This window comes from Lontra canadensis, unplaced genomic scaffold, assembly GCF_010015895.1.
Source record: "Lontra canadensis isolate GAN:19392208 unplaced genomic scaffold, GSC_riverotter_1.0 scaffold60, whole genome shotgun sequence".
NCBI lineage: Eukaryota > Metazoa > Chordata > Mammalia > Carnivora > Mustelidae > Lontra > Lontra canadensis.
The window spans coordinates 9,425,359-9,440,217 of record NW_022631054.1 but is presented as its reverse complement, the minus strand read 5'-3'; the positions used below and the strand labels follow the sequence as shown (position 1 = coordinate 9,440,217).

At 48.0% G+C, this 14,859-nt stretch overlaps 1 protein-coding gene across 1 annotated transcript; it reads left to right on the top strand.

Moving 5' to 3' along the window:
* Window positions 1-997: 997 nt before the first annotated feature.
* Window positions 998-7,224, top strand: LOC116879101 (L-amino-acid oxidase-like). The gene is made up of 7 exons (XM_032877031.1): window positions 998-1,028; window positions 2,664-2,878; window positions 3,310-3,422; window positions 4,511-4,712; window positions 5,229-5,297; window positions 5,514-5,650; window positions 6,147-7,224. Exons 1-7 carry the CDS (start codon window positions 1,013-1,015, stop codon window positions 6,970-6,972), a joined length of 1,578 nt encoding a protein of 525 aa, XP_032732922.1. The 5' UTR covers window positions 998-1,012; the 3' UTR covers window positions 6,973-7,224.
* The last annotated feature ends 7,635 nt before the right edge of the window (window positions 7,225-14,859 follow it).

Below are 14,859 nucleotides of genomic sequence, written 5' to 3'. Positions count from 1 at the left end.
CCTATAAAGAAAATGTTACAGCATCATTTTACAGATAAAGAAACCCAGGCTCAGACAGATATAAGCCTTATACCCTAAGACACACAGCATTGATATACTAAAACAGGATTTGAAACCAGTTCTGTTGGACTCCATTGCTGCTGTCCTTTCCCCTATGCCACCTGTGGTTCCCAGTATCTGAATCCTGTATCCCTGATACTGAGTGCTCCTACCTGCCCTCCTCCCCAGCCCCATGCTGCTAGATTGGTGCATGTTTCCTGTCCACTTCTCTCACCAGCCAGACTGTCTCCACTCGCACCATATACAGAAAGAACAAAGAGCTAGTCTTGGTGTCACAGCCAGCTGGCCTGATTCCCCAGGAGAAGGAATTCCAGTGCCAGAGAAGCCTGCTTGTGTCTATGGAAACCCCAGAAGATCTAGAGGAAGAGGGGGAAAAATGAAACACTCCTCAGCCAAGATGTCTGCCCAGCCTGCTGGAGGAGACCCTGAGAAGGGCAGGAAGGGCAGGTCCTCCATGGGAGCTCCTGGCCAGAATCCCGACCTTGGACAGATGTACAGTGGAACAGAAGGCTCACAGTGGGACAGTAGTAGGACCAGACATTCTCTGGTAGGAGCAGTTGGGTGCTCTGACCTGGGCGAGGATCCCGGACACTGGCCTTCCAAAGAAACCCAGACACATTAGCCTCAATCCTCACTCATTTCCTGGAAGATTGTTCCAGCAGGCTTGGGATGGCCCAAGGCTCCCACAATGCCACCTCCCCACTGGTACCCAGGAGCTGGGGGCTGATCTGGGAGAAGGGGTTTTCCCTCAGAAGCAAGACAGTCCAGGAGGAAGATGAGGCCAGGTATGGGGCTGAGTCATCCTGGTCTTTTCACCATGAGGGCAGGGCTTCTCTGCTTGGCCCAGCCCTGGGGGCAGGCTGGTGGGACGTGGCCAGCCACTCCTGGAGTAGAGCTGGCTCTTCATAAGGAGAGGAAGAGCTGCCCCAGACTCAGTAGGAGCTGCACGGCCATGACCAAGATGAGGGGTAAGTGTGGTGCTCCCTCGAAGTCTGAGAGTGAGGCATCTGAGGGTTGAATGTTGGATGCTGAAACAAGGCAAGGAACTAGATGGAGGGAGGGGGTGAAGATGGACCAGAGGAGGAGTCTGGGCATGGAGCCATATGGACTGAGACAGGACAGGGCTAGATCAAGGGTTGCACATAGGTCCAGGTGTTGAAAGTGAGTCAAGAGAATGGTTACAGGTCTGGATAATGAGTCTAGGGGTTGGGCCCATTCAGGGAGAAGGAGAATGGGGCCTGAGACACGAATGGTGGTAGCTCAGGGAGATGGGAGAGTTTGTCAGGTTAGAATAGATTTGGGAGGTTGAGGTAAGCCTGGAAGGTGGGGAGAGTGGGTGAGGGTTGGGGAATCTCTGCAACAGTGTGTGGTCACCCTCTCTTCTTTTCCGAGGAGTCACCCCAGCAGAAGGCTCTCCTGGGATTTGGAAGGGCCTGCACTGGGAGCCCGCTGGGTCTCCTGCCCCTCTTCAGGGGAGGCCCCTGAAGATCTCTTTCCTTCTGTGTGCCTCCTGTGTCCAGCATGGACAAAGGCTGGACAAAGGGGGTTCTCACACACCCAAAAATCCTAGGGCTAGTGCAAGGGGGTACAGTGCATCACAACTCAGAGCAAGTGACACCCAGGAAACCACACAGGCTCTTGTTACAGACTCCCAGGTGAATTCTCTGTGCACCAGAGCAGTTAATTGTGGAGACGAAAACCACGTCACTCTGGACTTGTTGCACGTTACATATTAACTATGGTTTCCTGTCTTGGCTGCACAGTAGGAAAGCTGGAGGGATTTGAAAAAATACCGTGAGGCTGGAGAAGAGCAGTGGGCCTGCCAAGATCCCATGGGGCACTGGTGATGCCACTGAGAAACTGGCCACAATTCCCCCTAAAGAGAAGCTTGCCTCACATTCTCCAGCTTCCACACACCCATCCTCTCACAAATGCACACATTCTCAAAGAACAGACACCCTCCGGCTCTGCCACCCAGCCTCACACTCAAACACACTCACAGAATCACACACAAGAACACCAGCAACCACATTCCCTCTCAAACTCCAGCAAATGCACACATGTCACGCGCACTCTTCAGACCCAGGCCACACACACCCACCTCACTGTCCCATACAGATTCATCCATACATCTGCTCAGGTGCCCACACCACGCCACAGACACACCTTCTTCCATGAAATCACAGATGATCCACAGTCTTATAGGGCAACAATCACAAATTCACAATTACTGCAACTTAGATCACAGACAGGTTCACATACACACACTCACCAGCAAAAGCAGGCATATTCATAGTCAGAGATGACCCTGTACACATTCATGAGTTTCCAATCACGTGCACATACATGAACACAGCATTCACATCTACCATCATACAGCTAACACCAGCACGGCTCACCCATACATCCGTACCCCACACAACACAATTGCCACCACATAGACACAACCAGAAATAGACATGTTTACAACCACACATTTGACATATACTGCCTGACCTCACCACCCCACCCCCTCATTCACACAGCCAAGCTCATCCTGGGTAGGGCAGGACACAGAGCCTGAGTCCCAGAAAGGCAGCCCTCAATTCCCCTCTCTACCACAGGAATCCTGATCCTGGGGCTCTTGATGGCTACTTCCAGCTGCCTTGGCTTCTTGGAGGACCTGTTCAAGTGCTTTCAGGACCCCGAATATGAGTCCATCCTTGTCACGGCGCAGAAGGGGCTCCACACCTCCCCGCTGCCCAAGCGCGTGGTAGTAGTGGGAGCTGGCATGTCAGGCCTAGTGGCGGCCAAGGCCCTACAGGATGCTGGTCACCAGGTGAGCAGATCTTGGAGGGCTTCAATCCTTTGCCTCTGGTTTGCTTTCTTGGGTGGGAAAAAGAAAAAAAAAAGAGAAGATACAGCCAATTCTTAGATAGCTGCTCATAACTGGCTGGGTCTCTTAGTTACGTTCCTCACAACTCCTGAGACTTGACCCTAACTTCACTTATGTTCTCATGGGAACAAAAGTGGAGAAAAGTTACACTAACAAGAAAAGTTTAAGAGGCACTCAGTCCCCCACCCCCACAGTGCATTCTGCCCCACTTACATTACTCAGGACCTTGCCAGCCTCCTTCTGGTTATCCTGCACATTCAGGGAACCCACTGCTGGGAATTCCAGACTAGAGCCTATGGCAAGAAGATGGGTGTACAGGGTGGGAGAAGGGAAAGCATGATGCTGGGAACAACAGCATGTTCTTTGGACCCCAGGTAACCATCCTGGAATCCAGCAACCGCATCGGGGGTCGAGTTAGCACAATCAGGAACAAGGAGGAGGGCTGGTACCATGAACTAGGGCCCATGCGAATCCCAGAGTCCCACAGGTAAGTCCCAGGGAAGGAATGGGCAAAAGGTAAGCAAGAGAATTAGGTGGTGGAAAGGGGGGAGGTGAGGGCGGTGAGGTGAGGGGCCCTGGGCCACCGTGTCAGAGCTTCTCAGATCCGCTGTCTCCTGTGGTTCAATCATGCAAGTTGGGACAAACACCGGTCTCCCATTTGACAGGGAAGACTGAGTCTCAGAGCCCAGAAAGTGGTAGGTCCCAAACTAATAATAATAGTTACCATTAATTCATCAAATTGTATACTTTGAATATGGACAGCTTCTTACATTGTCAATTATACTCCATTAGGCTACAAACTAATAATAATTAATAATCCCATCAGTTGCATTTTTTGAGCACCTCTATGTGCCAAGTGCCCTGCTGAATGCCACAGGTGCATTATTCCATCCGATCCTCTTATCTTCCCCAGTTACAAATCAAGAAACTAGGCTCAGAGATATTAAGTGACTCACCCAAGCTTCTCCTAGGAGAAAGTGACAGAGCTCCTCTTCAAAATCAAGGAGGCAACTGGCCCAAAAACATATGCTCGACCCCTATGCTCTAACTAGCTCCTGGAACAGAATCCAGCCCCTGGTTCTGAAGTTTCTAAGACAAAAGAGGTCCTTTGCCTAGTGTCCCACGTACCTGAATACATGGGACAGGACGACTTTTTTGCCTTAAGTGTAAACTGAACCCAAGACTTGCCTCCAAATGCCACCAAAAACAAAAACAAAAAGAACTAACCCAAACTAGATTTGGCCTCACCTTCCTTAAAAATGGAAGATGGGATTTCAAATACTGTCTGAAACCAGAGGCCTTGGTCTCTACTTAAATCCCATACTTGGGGATTTCTTACAGGGCATTCTTTGGGGAAAGGGTAAACCCTGTCCTTGCCATTTTCCTTGGGGGCAAAAACAGAAGGAAGAGAATGAATACCACAACAGGAGGAAGCAGGGTTAGAGTTTAGGAAACAGACTGAGCTTCCTTGGCACATGAAGGAACTGGTTTCCCTGGAAATAGGTTCCATAGTGAGGACAGCAGGAACAAGTTGCCACTGGGAGAGGTGCCATGTCATCCCTGTTTCTGCTTCAGGTTGATTCACACCTACATCAAGAAGCTTGGCCTGAAGCTGAACAAGTTCATACAGTATGATGGCAACACCTGGTACCTCATCAACGGGCGACGCCATCGCAGCAAGGAGGTCCAGGACCATCCAGAGATCCTGGGCTATTCCTTGAGCCCAACAGAGGAGGGAAAAAGCCCTACAAAGCTCTTCCACCAGTCCATTGCCCAGGTGCCTCCTGCCTCACTCCTAGTAGGGTTGGGAAAGAACAAGTTCTGGCCCAAGGTCACCTGGCAAGTTAGTGGACAGACCCAGTGACCTGGTCCCATCTAGCACTCTTGTGATGGGTCTCTCCTCTAACGTCCCCTAAGAATGCTGCCACCCTGTCCTAGGCCTCATGCCATCTTTTCCCCATCCCTGTTGGGCCAATGGCTCACTGCTTGATGGTGACAGTGGAAGGAAAGGGAATCACCAGATAACCCAATCCTTGGTAATGAATCAAGCTTCTTGAATTACAGTGAATGTCTCCCCCTTAAATTTTAGTCTCCAAATGTCCTTCGATGAAGGGGAGACTTGGGAGGAAAAAAGAACATTTAGGAGATCTTGGAAGCATCCTTTCCCTGGTCTTTCCATCCCCTATCTCTGTGTCCCCCCACCCCTTTAAAGGGACATCCAGAGAATGCCGGAGTCCTCCCACTGGTTCTATGGCTTCAATCTAAGCTGCTTCCCCGTTCTCCCCTTTTGCAGCTCAAAGAAAAATTGAAAAATTTCAACTGCAGCCAACTGCTGTCCTTTTATGATTCTTACTCCACCAAGGTACGTGAGGCACATAAATCCCAGGAGAGGGGTGGAGGGGGTCTGTGCCCAGCCTAGCCCCTAGGGTTGTCCCCTGATGACCAGAACCTTTTCATCCCACCACCAAAGACTTCACCTTCCTGGAGTCCAGTGCTGCCCCTCGCCTGCCCTAGACCCCTGCTGAAGCCCCTTCCTACATGCTGGGTGCCCCCATCTGAACCTTCCACCTCCCCACAGGCTTACTTGGTGAAGGAAGGAAAACTGAGCGAAGGAGCAGTAAAGATGATCGGAACTGTGATGAATGAGGATTCTGGATACTATAAGTCCCTCCTAGAGTCCCTGCGGAGTAGCGTCATCTTCTCCCAAAGTAACAAGTAAGGCCAACTGGGACCAGGGCTGGAATCTGCCCCTCCTCTAACCCTCAGAGCAAAGAAATGGAACTACGGTTCCTGAATAGGCACTATGTGCCAGGCACAACGACACTTTCCACAAACAGTCCCATTGAATCACCTGGAAGATTGGTACTATTATTCAGACCCATTTTACAGGCGAGGATGCTGAGGCTCAGAGGAGTTCTATAATTTACTCAAGTTCACATAATGGGTGAAAGCTGGAGCCAGAATCCACACCCAAGTCTGTGGGGCTCCTCCTGGGATCCAGGACTATGGTAGCTGAATCCATGGGCTGTGGGCCTAGGCTATGTATGCCATTCTGGGAAAGTTCCTCTCCATCAGGTATCAGTTTCCCAAAGTATAAAATTAAGCAATGATCCCTCTCTCCCAGAGACTAGTTAAGGAGATATATATGAAGCATCCAACATGGACTTCGGGCAGCTACACTCACCATCTGCCCTCCTCCTTCCCCCTGCAGCTTTTCTGAGATCACTGGTGGCTTCGACCAGCTCCCCAAAGCCCTCAGCACTACCCTGAAGCCTGGAACCATCCGCCTGGGTGCCAGCGTGGAGACGGTAGTGAGGGATGGGTCCAAGGTCCGGGTTTCCTACCAGGTGGGCAAGCCCGGCTCAGTGCTGAACCACCTCACTGCGGACTTTGTCATCATCACGGCCTCAGCCAAGGCCACACGCCTCATCACCTTTAAGCCACCGCTCTCCCAAGACAAGAGGGAAGCACTCCGCTTGGTGCATTACACCAGTGCCACCAAGGTGATCCTGACCTGTGAGGAGCCCTTCTGGGAGAGGGATGGCATCCGGGGTGGGTACTCTATCACCGACCGGCCCTCGCGCTACATCTACTACCCCAGCCACAGCTTCCCCAATGGCAAGAGCATCCTGCTGGCCTCCTACACTGTGGATGACGACTCCCTCTTCTTCACCTCCATAACACATGAGCAGATGGTGGATGTGGTCCTGGAGGACCTGGCGGCTGTGCACCAGATACCCAAGGACGAGCTGCGGCGTATATGCCCCTCTTCTGCGGCCAAACGCTGGTCTCTGGACCCCCTCACTTTGGGCGCCTTTGCTGAGTTCACACCCTACCAATTTATTGACTATTCACAGGAGCTCTTCAAGCCCGAGGGCCGCATCCACTTTGCAGGCGAGCACACCTGCACGCCTCATGGCTGGATAGACACTGCCATCAAGTCCGGCCTGCGGGCAGCCAGGAATATCCAGGCCGCTGTAGATAAGGAAGCCACAGGAGAGCAGAAGACCTTCCCTAACACCCAGAACCAGGTCTAACCCAGAAAGAAATCCCCGAGGGAACCTGGCAGGAAAAGTGCTGGGAGGTAGGAGCTGGAGGCAGAGACCCAGGAGAGAGGTCACCATTCATCCCCCTGGTCCACAAGCAAGAATCCAAAAATGCCAAAGAATCAGCTGGCAAGTCCACAAAGAATCACACCTTTTCCTGTTTTTCTCCCATGCCCGGCCTTGAGGAGGGAAGCAACGGAATCAGCGTATATGGAGCGTAAGGAACAAATCAAGGATGGTAAACACTAGCTAGCATCAGCTGTTAGCTTGGATTACAAGCAAAAGAGAAACACTCCAATAAACCCAAATTTCTGTCATACACAACTAGAAGCTTCTAAAGGAACAGACAAACCCCAAACTGCAGCAGTATTAAACCCATAGTGCACATAAACCCCATTATTGGGTGCCTGAGCTGGGGTCCTCACATCTTGGCCCAACATGGAGTCTAGATGGATGGGAGAGTTAAGGGTTCTTCTCTGTTCTTTTTGAGCTTGCAAGAGCAGGATCTTGGCTTCCCAGAGACACCTCCTGGCCCATAAACTTTTCTTCTCCACTCTTACCTCCCCATCACCAACCAGACACCCCTCCCTACCTCTGCCTGTCCAGCCTACACATCTCCCTGAGAGGAGACAAAACTCATTTTCCATACTCCACTCTGCTCTTCTTTAACAGAAGAGTCCTGTCCTTCCAGACCCAGCTAACTTATTCCCCCTCCCCAAATCCTCTCTTAATAGCCACAGCCAAACTCCAGGGATCTTTCTCTCTCTTAAACCTCCACCCTTCCTCCTTAGAGTCCTAAATGTTTGGACTGTGGATCTTCTTACATTGTTACACAATTACTTTGTGAGGGCATATTAACTGCCCATCTACCCTGAGAGCCCCAAATGCTGGGATCATATCACGTATGCTTCGGTTAATTTTCCCCCATAAACACTACGTATATGCTCTTTCCCTCACCCTCTCAATAAATATTCATTTTGCATCTACCATATGTCGGGCAATGTGCTGAATGCCAGTTACAAAGAATAAGCAAAGTTATGCCATTGAATCCAACCTCCAACCCTACCTGGGTCCCCATACCTCCAATGATCAGCTCCCAAACACAGCTCATTTTTTATCCCAATTTCTTGGGTATCTGGGCCCAATCATGCAAAATGAAGAAGTAAGTAGAAGGGTAATCCCTCTCCTTGGAGAATATTTCTACCAGGGTGGCCCTGGAAGACTCTGAAGACCAGCATGATGCAGGGAATGTTATGTCTTGAGACTGGCGTATTGCGTGGAAGGAAGGGAATAAAGAAAGAAGACACATTTTCTTACTGCATTGTTAAAATCCCAGCTGGCTTTATTCTGGTTTTTCACTCACCCCTATATTAGTCAGAGCCTTTTTGGTTACAAGTGCTGGAAACCAAACTCAGACTAGCTTAAAGGAAATGAAATGTTTTAGATCACCTATCTGGAAAGTCCAGGGTAAAGCTCACTTCATCCAGGCTGACTGGGTTTAGGGGTTAATTCATTGTCATTAAGGTTCTCTCTCTTTCTGCTTCTTTACCCTTAGCTAACTTAGCTTCCGTATTGAGTTAAATAATGTTCCCCCCAAAATTCATTTCCACCCTCCCAAACCTGTGAATGTGATCATATTTGGAAATGGGGTCTTAGCAGATTTAATCAAGTTAAGATGAGGTCCGTACTGTAGTAGGGTGGACCCTAATCCAATAACGGTATCCTGAGAAGAAGGAAGTTTGGACAGAGACACACACAGAAGGAAGACTGCCATGTGAGGATGGAGGCAGGTGGAAGTGATGCATCTACAAGACAAGGAATGCAAACGATTGCCAGCCACCTCCAAATGCCAGGAGAGAGGCATGGAACAGATTCTTCCTCAGAACTACCAGAAGGAACTAACCCGGGTGACACCCTGATTTTGAACTTCTTTGAGTACCGTGAGAAAATAAATTTTTGCTGTTTTAAGCCATTGGATTGTGTAGTAATTTGTTATGGCAGCCCTAGCAAACTAATACAGCTTCCTTCCTTGTTCTGCTAACAAATGTTCTGAATCCATTTGGAGGTCAGAAGCAACTCCAAGGTGGTATCTTCATAGGTTGTCATCCAAGGGGAAAGAAAGGGCTCTTCTCTCCCAATGCATTTTTTTAAATTTATTTCTTTTCAGTGTAACAGAATTCATTGTTTATGCACCACACCCAGTGCTCCATGCAATACGTGCCCTCGGTAATACCCACCACCTGGCTCCCCCAACCTCCCACCTCCCGCCCCTTCAAAACCCTCAGATTGTTTTTCAGAGTCCATAGTCTCTCATGGTTCACCTCCCCTTCCAGTTTCCCTCAACTCCCTTCTCCTCTCCATCTCCCCATGTCCTCCATGTTATTTGTTATGCTCCACAAATAAGTGAAACCATATGATAATTGACTCTCTCTGCTTGACTTATTTCACTCAACATAATGTCTTACAGTCCTGTCCATGTTGATACAAAATTGGGTATTCATCCTTTCTGATGGAGGCATAATACTCCCTAGGGTATATGGACCACATCTTCCTTATCCATTTGTCCGTTGAAGGGCATCTTGGTTCTTTCCACAGTTTGGCGACCGTGGCCATTGCGGCTATAAACATTGGGGTACAGATGGCCCTTCTTTTCACTACATCTGTATCTTTGGGGTAAATACCCAGTAGTGCAATGGCAGGGTCATAGGGAAGCTCTATTTTTAATTTCTTAAGGAATCTCCACACTGTTTTCCAAAGTGGCTGTACCAACTTGCATTCCCACCAACAGTGTAAGAGGGTTCCCCTTTCTCCACATCCTCTCCAACACATGTTGTTTCCTGTCTTGCTAATTTTGGCCATTCTAACTGGTGTAAGGTGGTATCTCAATGTGGTTTTAACTTGAATCTCCCTGATGGCTAGTGATGATGAACATTTTTTCAAGTGTCTGAAAGCCTCCCAAAGCATTTTTTTTAAGTATTTTCACACTACCTGTCCACCTGCTGGATCAGGAGCCCACTCCTTGGCATTTGTCTTGTGACTGGTAGCCCCAGCCACCAGTGGAAGAGGAGAAAGGACCATCTCTTAAGAAGAGTATTTGGGGCAGGTAAAAACAACAGATGTACACTACAAATGGCAACTCCTCCAGACCCCAGGGTTGGGCTAAAAGATGTTGCAGATAGCCACGCTAGATAAAGAACCAGACTACCTCCTTTGTTTCAGAGATCTCCATTGAGTTTGATAACTGACCATTTGGGCCACGTGTCTTTCATCTTCCTAAGCTTTAAATTCCTGCTCTTCTGTTTTAAATTCACCAAAAAAAGAGTATACCTATAAAACCTAGTTTCCCCACCCTCAACCCCAATAAAAACAGAACTCCAGGCCCATGTGTTCCCTCTACCTGCAACTTTCCTATGTGGACCCAGGTGTGCTGTGTAATTCCCAGGTCTTATAAGAAATAAATCTTCATTTTTTCAACAATTTCCTGATGCTCGTTACTGAAAGGTGCCTTATAATCATAAGAACCACAAGGGTCAATCCAGTCACAACACTGGTTTGGAAAGGGGAAATGTCTGCGGGAAGCTCTCCAGGGCCAGGTGAGTGCCTCCTGGCATTTCTAGCCAACACTGGCACAAAGCAGAGGCAAATGACTCCCAGGATTTGGAAGGGAGCATTAGGCAGAAAACGAAAAGGTTCAGAAATACCAGAGGACTATCTTTGGGGACACACAGCTGCTACGCAGAGTTCTTGATGACAAACAATAGAAACCAAGTCTGAGTGACTTAAGTTGAAGAGGAACTTGACCTGTTACTGTCAGAATGAATTCTCAACTGTCCACTGCTTCTTTGTGTCATTTCCCTCAGACTCAAAGTACCAGATGGGAGCATCCAATTGGCTGAGTTGAGGGCGGTGCTCACTCCCCGCCTGGGGGTCAGGGAGAGCAAGCAGCCAACACCACTCTGTCTTTTGAGGTGGGAGGGGAGGCACTGCCTTCCCTCAAACCTTATTGTGCTGGGTTCCCCAGGCATAGGGAATAAGTGTTGATGCTGGCAACCATAAGACAGAAGTCAAGGTCAGGCCCAAACTGATGATGGGGCACAGAACACCGCTACTACATTAGCCATCGAATACTCTAAGCCTCAGCCGGTCAACAAGGACAGCACCCGCCACATCATGGGTGAAGGGATTAGAGATTGTGCTTGAAAGGCACCTGGAGGGTCTGTGTACAGAGCACATGCAGTAAGTCCTTGCACTCTAATGCTCTGAGAGAGGAGTTATTCCCAATTTAAAGATGAGGACACTGAGGTTTAGCAGGGCTGAGGGACTTGCTGAAGGTTTAACCGTGACCGGCACAGAGAGGATTTGCAGCCAGGGCTGCCTGACTCAGAAGTCTAGCTTCTTCCACAGCACAACGTTGCTGGTCTAGCAGAGAGAGGAATGACTGGCCTGAAGGAGATGGGGCAAAATCCAGACCAACAGATGCTGAAGAAGGCAAGGTGGCAGGAGCTCCACGAAGGCCTAGAAGAGTGTGGGTAGAATGGACCACCTCTCTGGGTGATACATTATTCCTAGAATGTGACACTCCCTTATTTCCTTTCCTACATGCTTTCTTGAAAAGGGAAAAAAGAATGGTGTTACAGCTCATAAAATCAACAGCCTCTCTACAGATCTCTGCTTCAAATTGTAGTAAGCCGCTTTTTTATCTTATGTATCAAAATCTGAGAACACTATAGAAGTGTGAGCACATATAACAGTATATGTAACATAAACCTTAACAGAAGGTTTAAGCAGTTGATAATGACTCAATAACTATTAAGAGGTGAAAGCACGCCCCATACCTCCCCAAAATGCACCAGCCACACAATCTATCTGGAGGCCTAACTTCTGATCATTCCAGGCTGAAGCTCACTTGGGAGCATGGAGTACCTTGAACTAAACCTCACTTGGGAGTCCTTGGGCCTGACATCTTCTCCTTCTGCCCACAGACATCTTCTTAGAACCTATAAGGACATCAAGGATCAGGTTCCAGAACTCTGATGAAGAATCAGGGCTGGAACTTGGAGCTGGGCCCCTTGGATGCCAAGAACCCACTAATCAGCCCCAGGAAAAAGGGTGAAGCAGGAGGGGCAGAGAAGGAAGAGGAAGTGGACCCTGCCAGGAGCAACAATTCAGCCCCTCTACACCTTCCTTTTCCGAGCCATTTTGTATTCATCACTGAATGTTAGTCATCCTTTGACAGACAAGGAATTCAGGCCCCAAGAGTGAGATGGACCCAGTATGCAAGTGGAAGAGTTCAGACCAGATGATAATAAGAATAGCCTTCACTACTCAGTCTCCACTTGCAGGTACTGAGCTAGAACCATACATTCATATTCTAACTGAATCCCCACTCAAAAACAAACAAAACAAAACCAACAAACCCTCTATGAAGTAGACACCATTATCATCTCCATTTTACAAATGAAAGAATTAAGAGCTAGAAAAGTTATTTTTCTAGAAGTTCCTCAAATGACCAAACATAGTTTCCATACAACTCAAAATTCTATTCCGAGGGTAAGAAATGAAAATATGTGTGCACATAAAAACTTGTACTTGAATGTTTACAGCAGCATTATATTCATACTAGCCAAAAGTAGGATTGCCTGGGTGGTTCTGTCCGTTGGACATCTAACTCTTTATTTTGGCTCAGGTCATGATCTCAGGGCTGCAAGATTGAGCCCCATGTCAGGCTCCAAGCCCAGCATGGAGTCTGCTTAGGATTCTCTTTCTCCTTCTGCCCCCACCTCCACTTGGGCTGGATCGATCTCTCTCTCTCTCTCTCTCATAAACATTTAAAAATTTAAAAATAAATAAATAGGGGTGCCTGGGTGGCTCAGTGGGTTAAAGCCTCTGTCTTCGGCTTGGGTCATGAACCCAGAGTCCTGGGATTGAGCTCTGCATTGGGCTCTCTGCTTAGCAGGGAGCCTGCTTCCTCCTCTCTCCCTCTGCCTGCCTCTCTGCCTACTTGTGATCCCTGTCTGTCAAATAAATAAAAACAAAATCTTAAAAATAGATAAATAAATAAATAACCAAAAGATAGAAACCTCTCAAATGTCCATGAACTGACAAATGGATAAATGTTTAGCAGTTATAGAATGGAATATTATTCAGTCATACAAAAAGAATGAAATACTGACAACTAGAACATGAACCACTAAAGCATTATGCTAAGTGAACGAAGACAGTAACAAAAGACCACATATTATAATTCCATGTATATGTAATGTCCAAAGAAGGAAATTTATGAGATGGAAAGCAAAGCAGTGGTTGCTTGATTGGGAGGGAGGACGGGAGGGAATTAATAGCTAAAAGGTATAGGTTTTCTTAAGGTAATGAAAATGAAAACTGACTACAGTGAGGTTGAATAGATGACTATACTAGAAACCATTGAATTATATACCTAAATGGGTGAATGTATGGTATGTGGATTGTATCTCCAAAAAAAACTGTTTAAAAAAAAGAAAAGTCATTTTGTTCTAAATTGCATAAATAGACATTTCTCTTTGGTGTCCTGTATGTCCACACAAATTTAAAGTTTTAGTCTGATAGGTAAATTAAATCAAAAGATTGCCCAGATCCCCTGTAATAAAATGTGAGCCAGTACAAACCAGAGCCAGACTTAGTACTGTCTTTGAAGCCACTTAACTCAAAAGAATCAGAATGCTGCTTCTTCCTTGATCCTCTAGCTGTCTGAAGAGTTTCTCTTCAATACAAGGGGTATGGCCTTGACCATCTCTCCAAGACTAGAGAAGAAGGAAACAAGCTCTCTGGTGATACTGGAAGGAGGTGCAAATTGACTTTGGAAAGTATGTTCATCTGTGTACCTGCGAAGATTGGAAAATTGCTTTCATTAGAAATGGTCCCCATCTTGATACCCCATGGGTATGGAAGTGGAGAAGTGAGTCAGCCACTGCCCCAAGGCTGTTCTGCACTTAGCAAGCAGATGGGACTGAAGATTTTCAGGCTTAGCCAGTGCAATGAAAATGCTGGGTCCCTAATGGGAGGTGGCACCAGAGTAGGACTTCTAGACCAAACTTGGCATCCTGAAATACCAAAAAGAGAAGGATATTTCAACAGAAGAGCTCTAACCTAAAAGCCGATCACCACCAGCATGCCACACTCCACCCAAGAGGAAGGTAGGGAGTGTTTATGGATTGAAAGTGTCCTTAAAATACATGGAGCCCAACCCCAATTTTTAAAATAGGAAAACTGAAAAGCTCAGAGGAACTAAAAGCATGATCAAGGGAAAGAGAATATAAAAAATTCGATGGCCTGGTGGGAGGAGTCAAGATGGTGGAGAAGTAGCCAGCTAAGACTACATCAGGTAGCAGGAGATCAGCTAGATAGCTTATCAATCCATTGCGAACACCTACAAATCTAAAAGGAGACCGAAGAGAAGAAGAGCAACAATTCTAGAAACAGAAAATCAACCACTTTCTGAAAGGTAGAACCGCGGAGAAGTGAATCCAAAGCGACGGGAAGATAGACTGCAGGGGGAGGGGCCGGCTCCCCGCAAGCGGCAGAGCAATGGAGCACAAAATCAGGACTTTTAAAAGTTTGCTCCACTGAGGGACATTGCTCCAGAGGCTAAACCGGGGTGAAGCCCACGCGGGGTCTGTGTGACCAGGTCCCACGGGGTCACAGAAGGATGGGGGTGTCTGAGTGTCGCAGAGCTCGCAGGTAGTAGAGCAGGGAAGCCAGCTACAGGACAGAGCCAAGGAGTGAGCTCTCAGCTTGGGGTTACCTTGAACCAGTCTCAGGCTGGGTGAACTCGGTGTGCAGCTAGAGCAGCCAGAGGCCAGGGAGAGGGGAAGGATTGAGCGCTTTTCTCTGAGGGCGCAC

Excerpts from the sequence above, each read along its gene's own strand:
- LOC116879101 (XM_032877031.1), top strand. Across the intron at positions 2,879-3,309 it reads TACAGGATGCTGGTCACCAG|GTAACCATCCTGGAATCCAG; the intron begins GTGAGCAGATCT and ends TTTGGACCCCAG. Across the intron at positions 4,713-5,228 it reads TCCACCAGTCCATTGCCCAG|CTCAAAGAAAAATTGAAAAA; the intron begins GTGCCTCCTGCC and ends CCCCTTTTGCAG.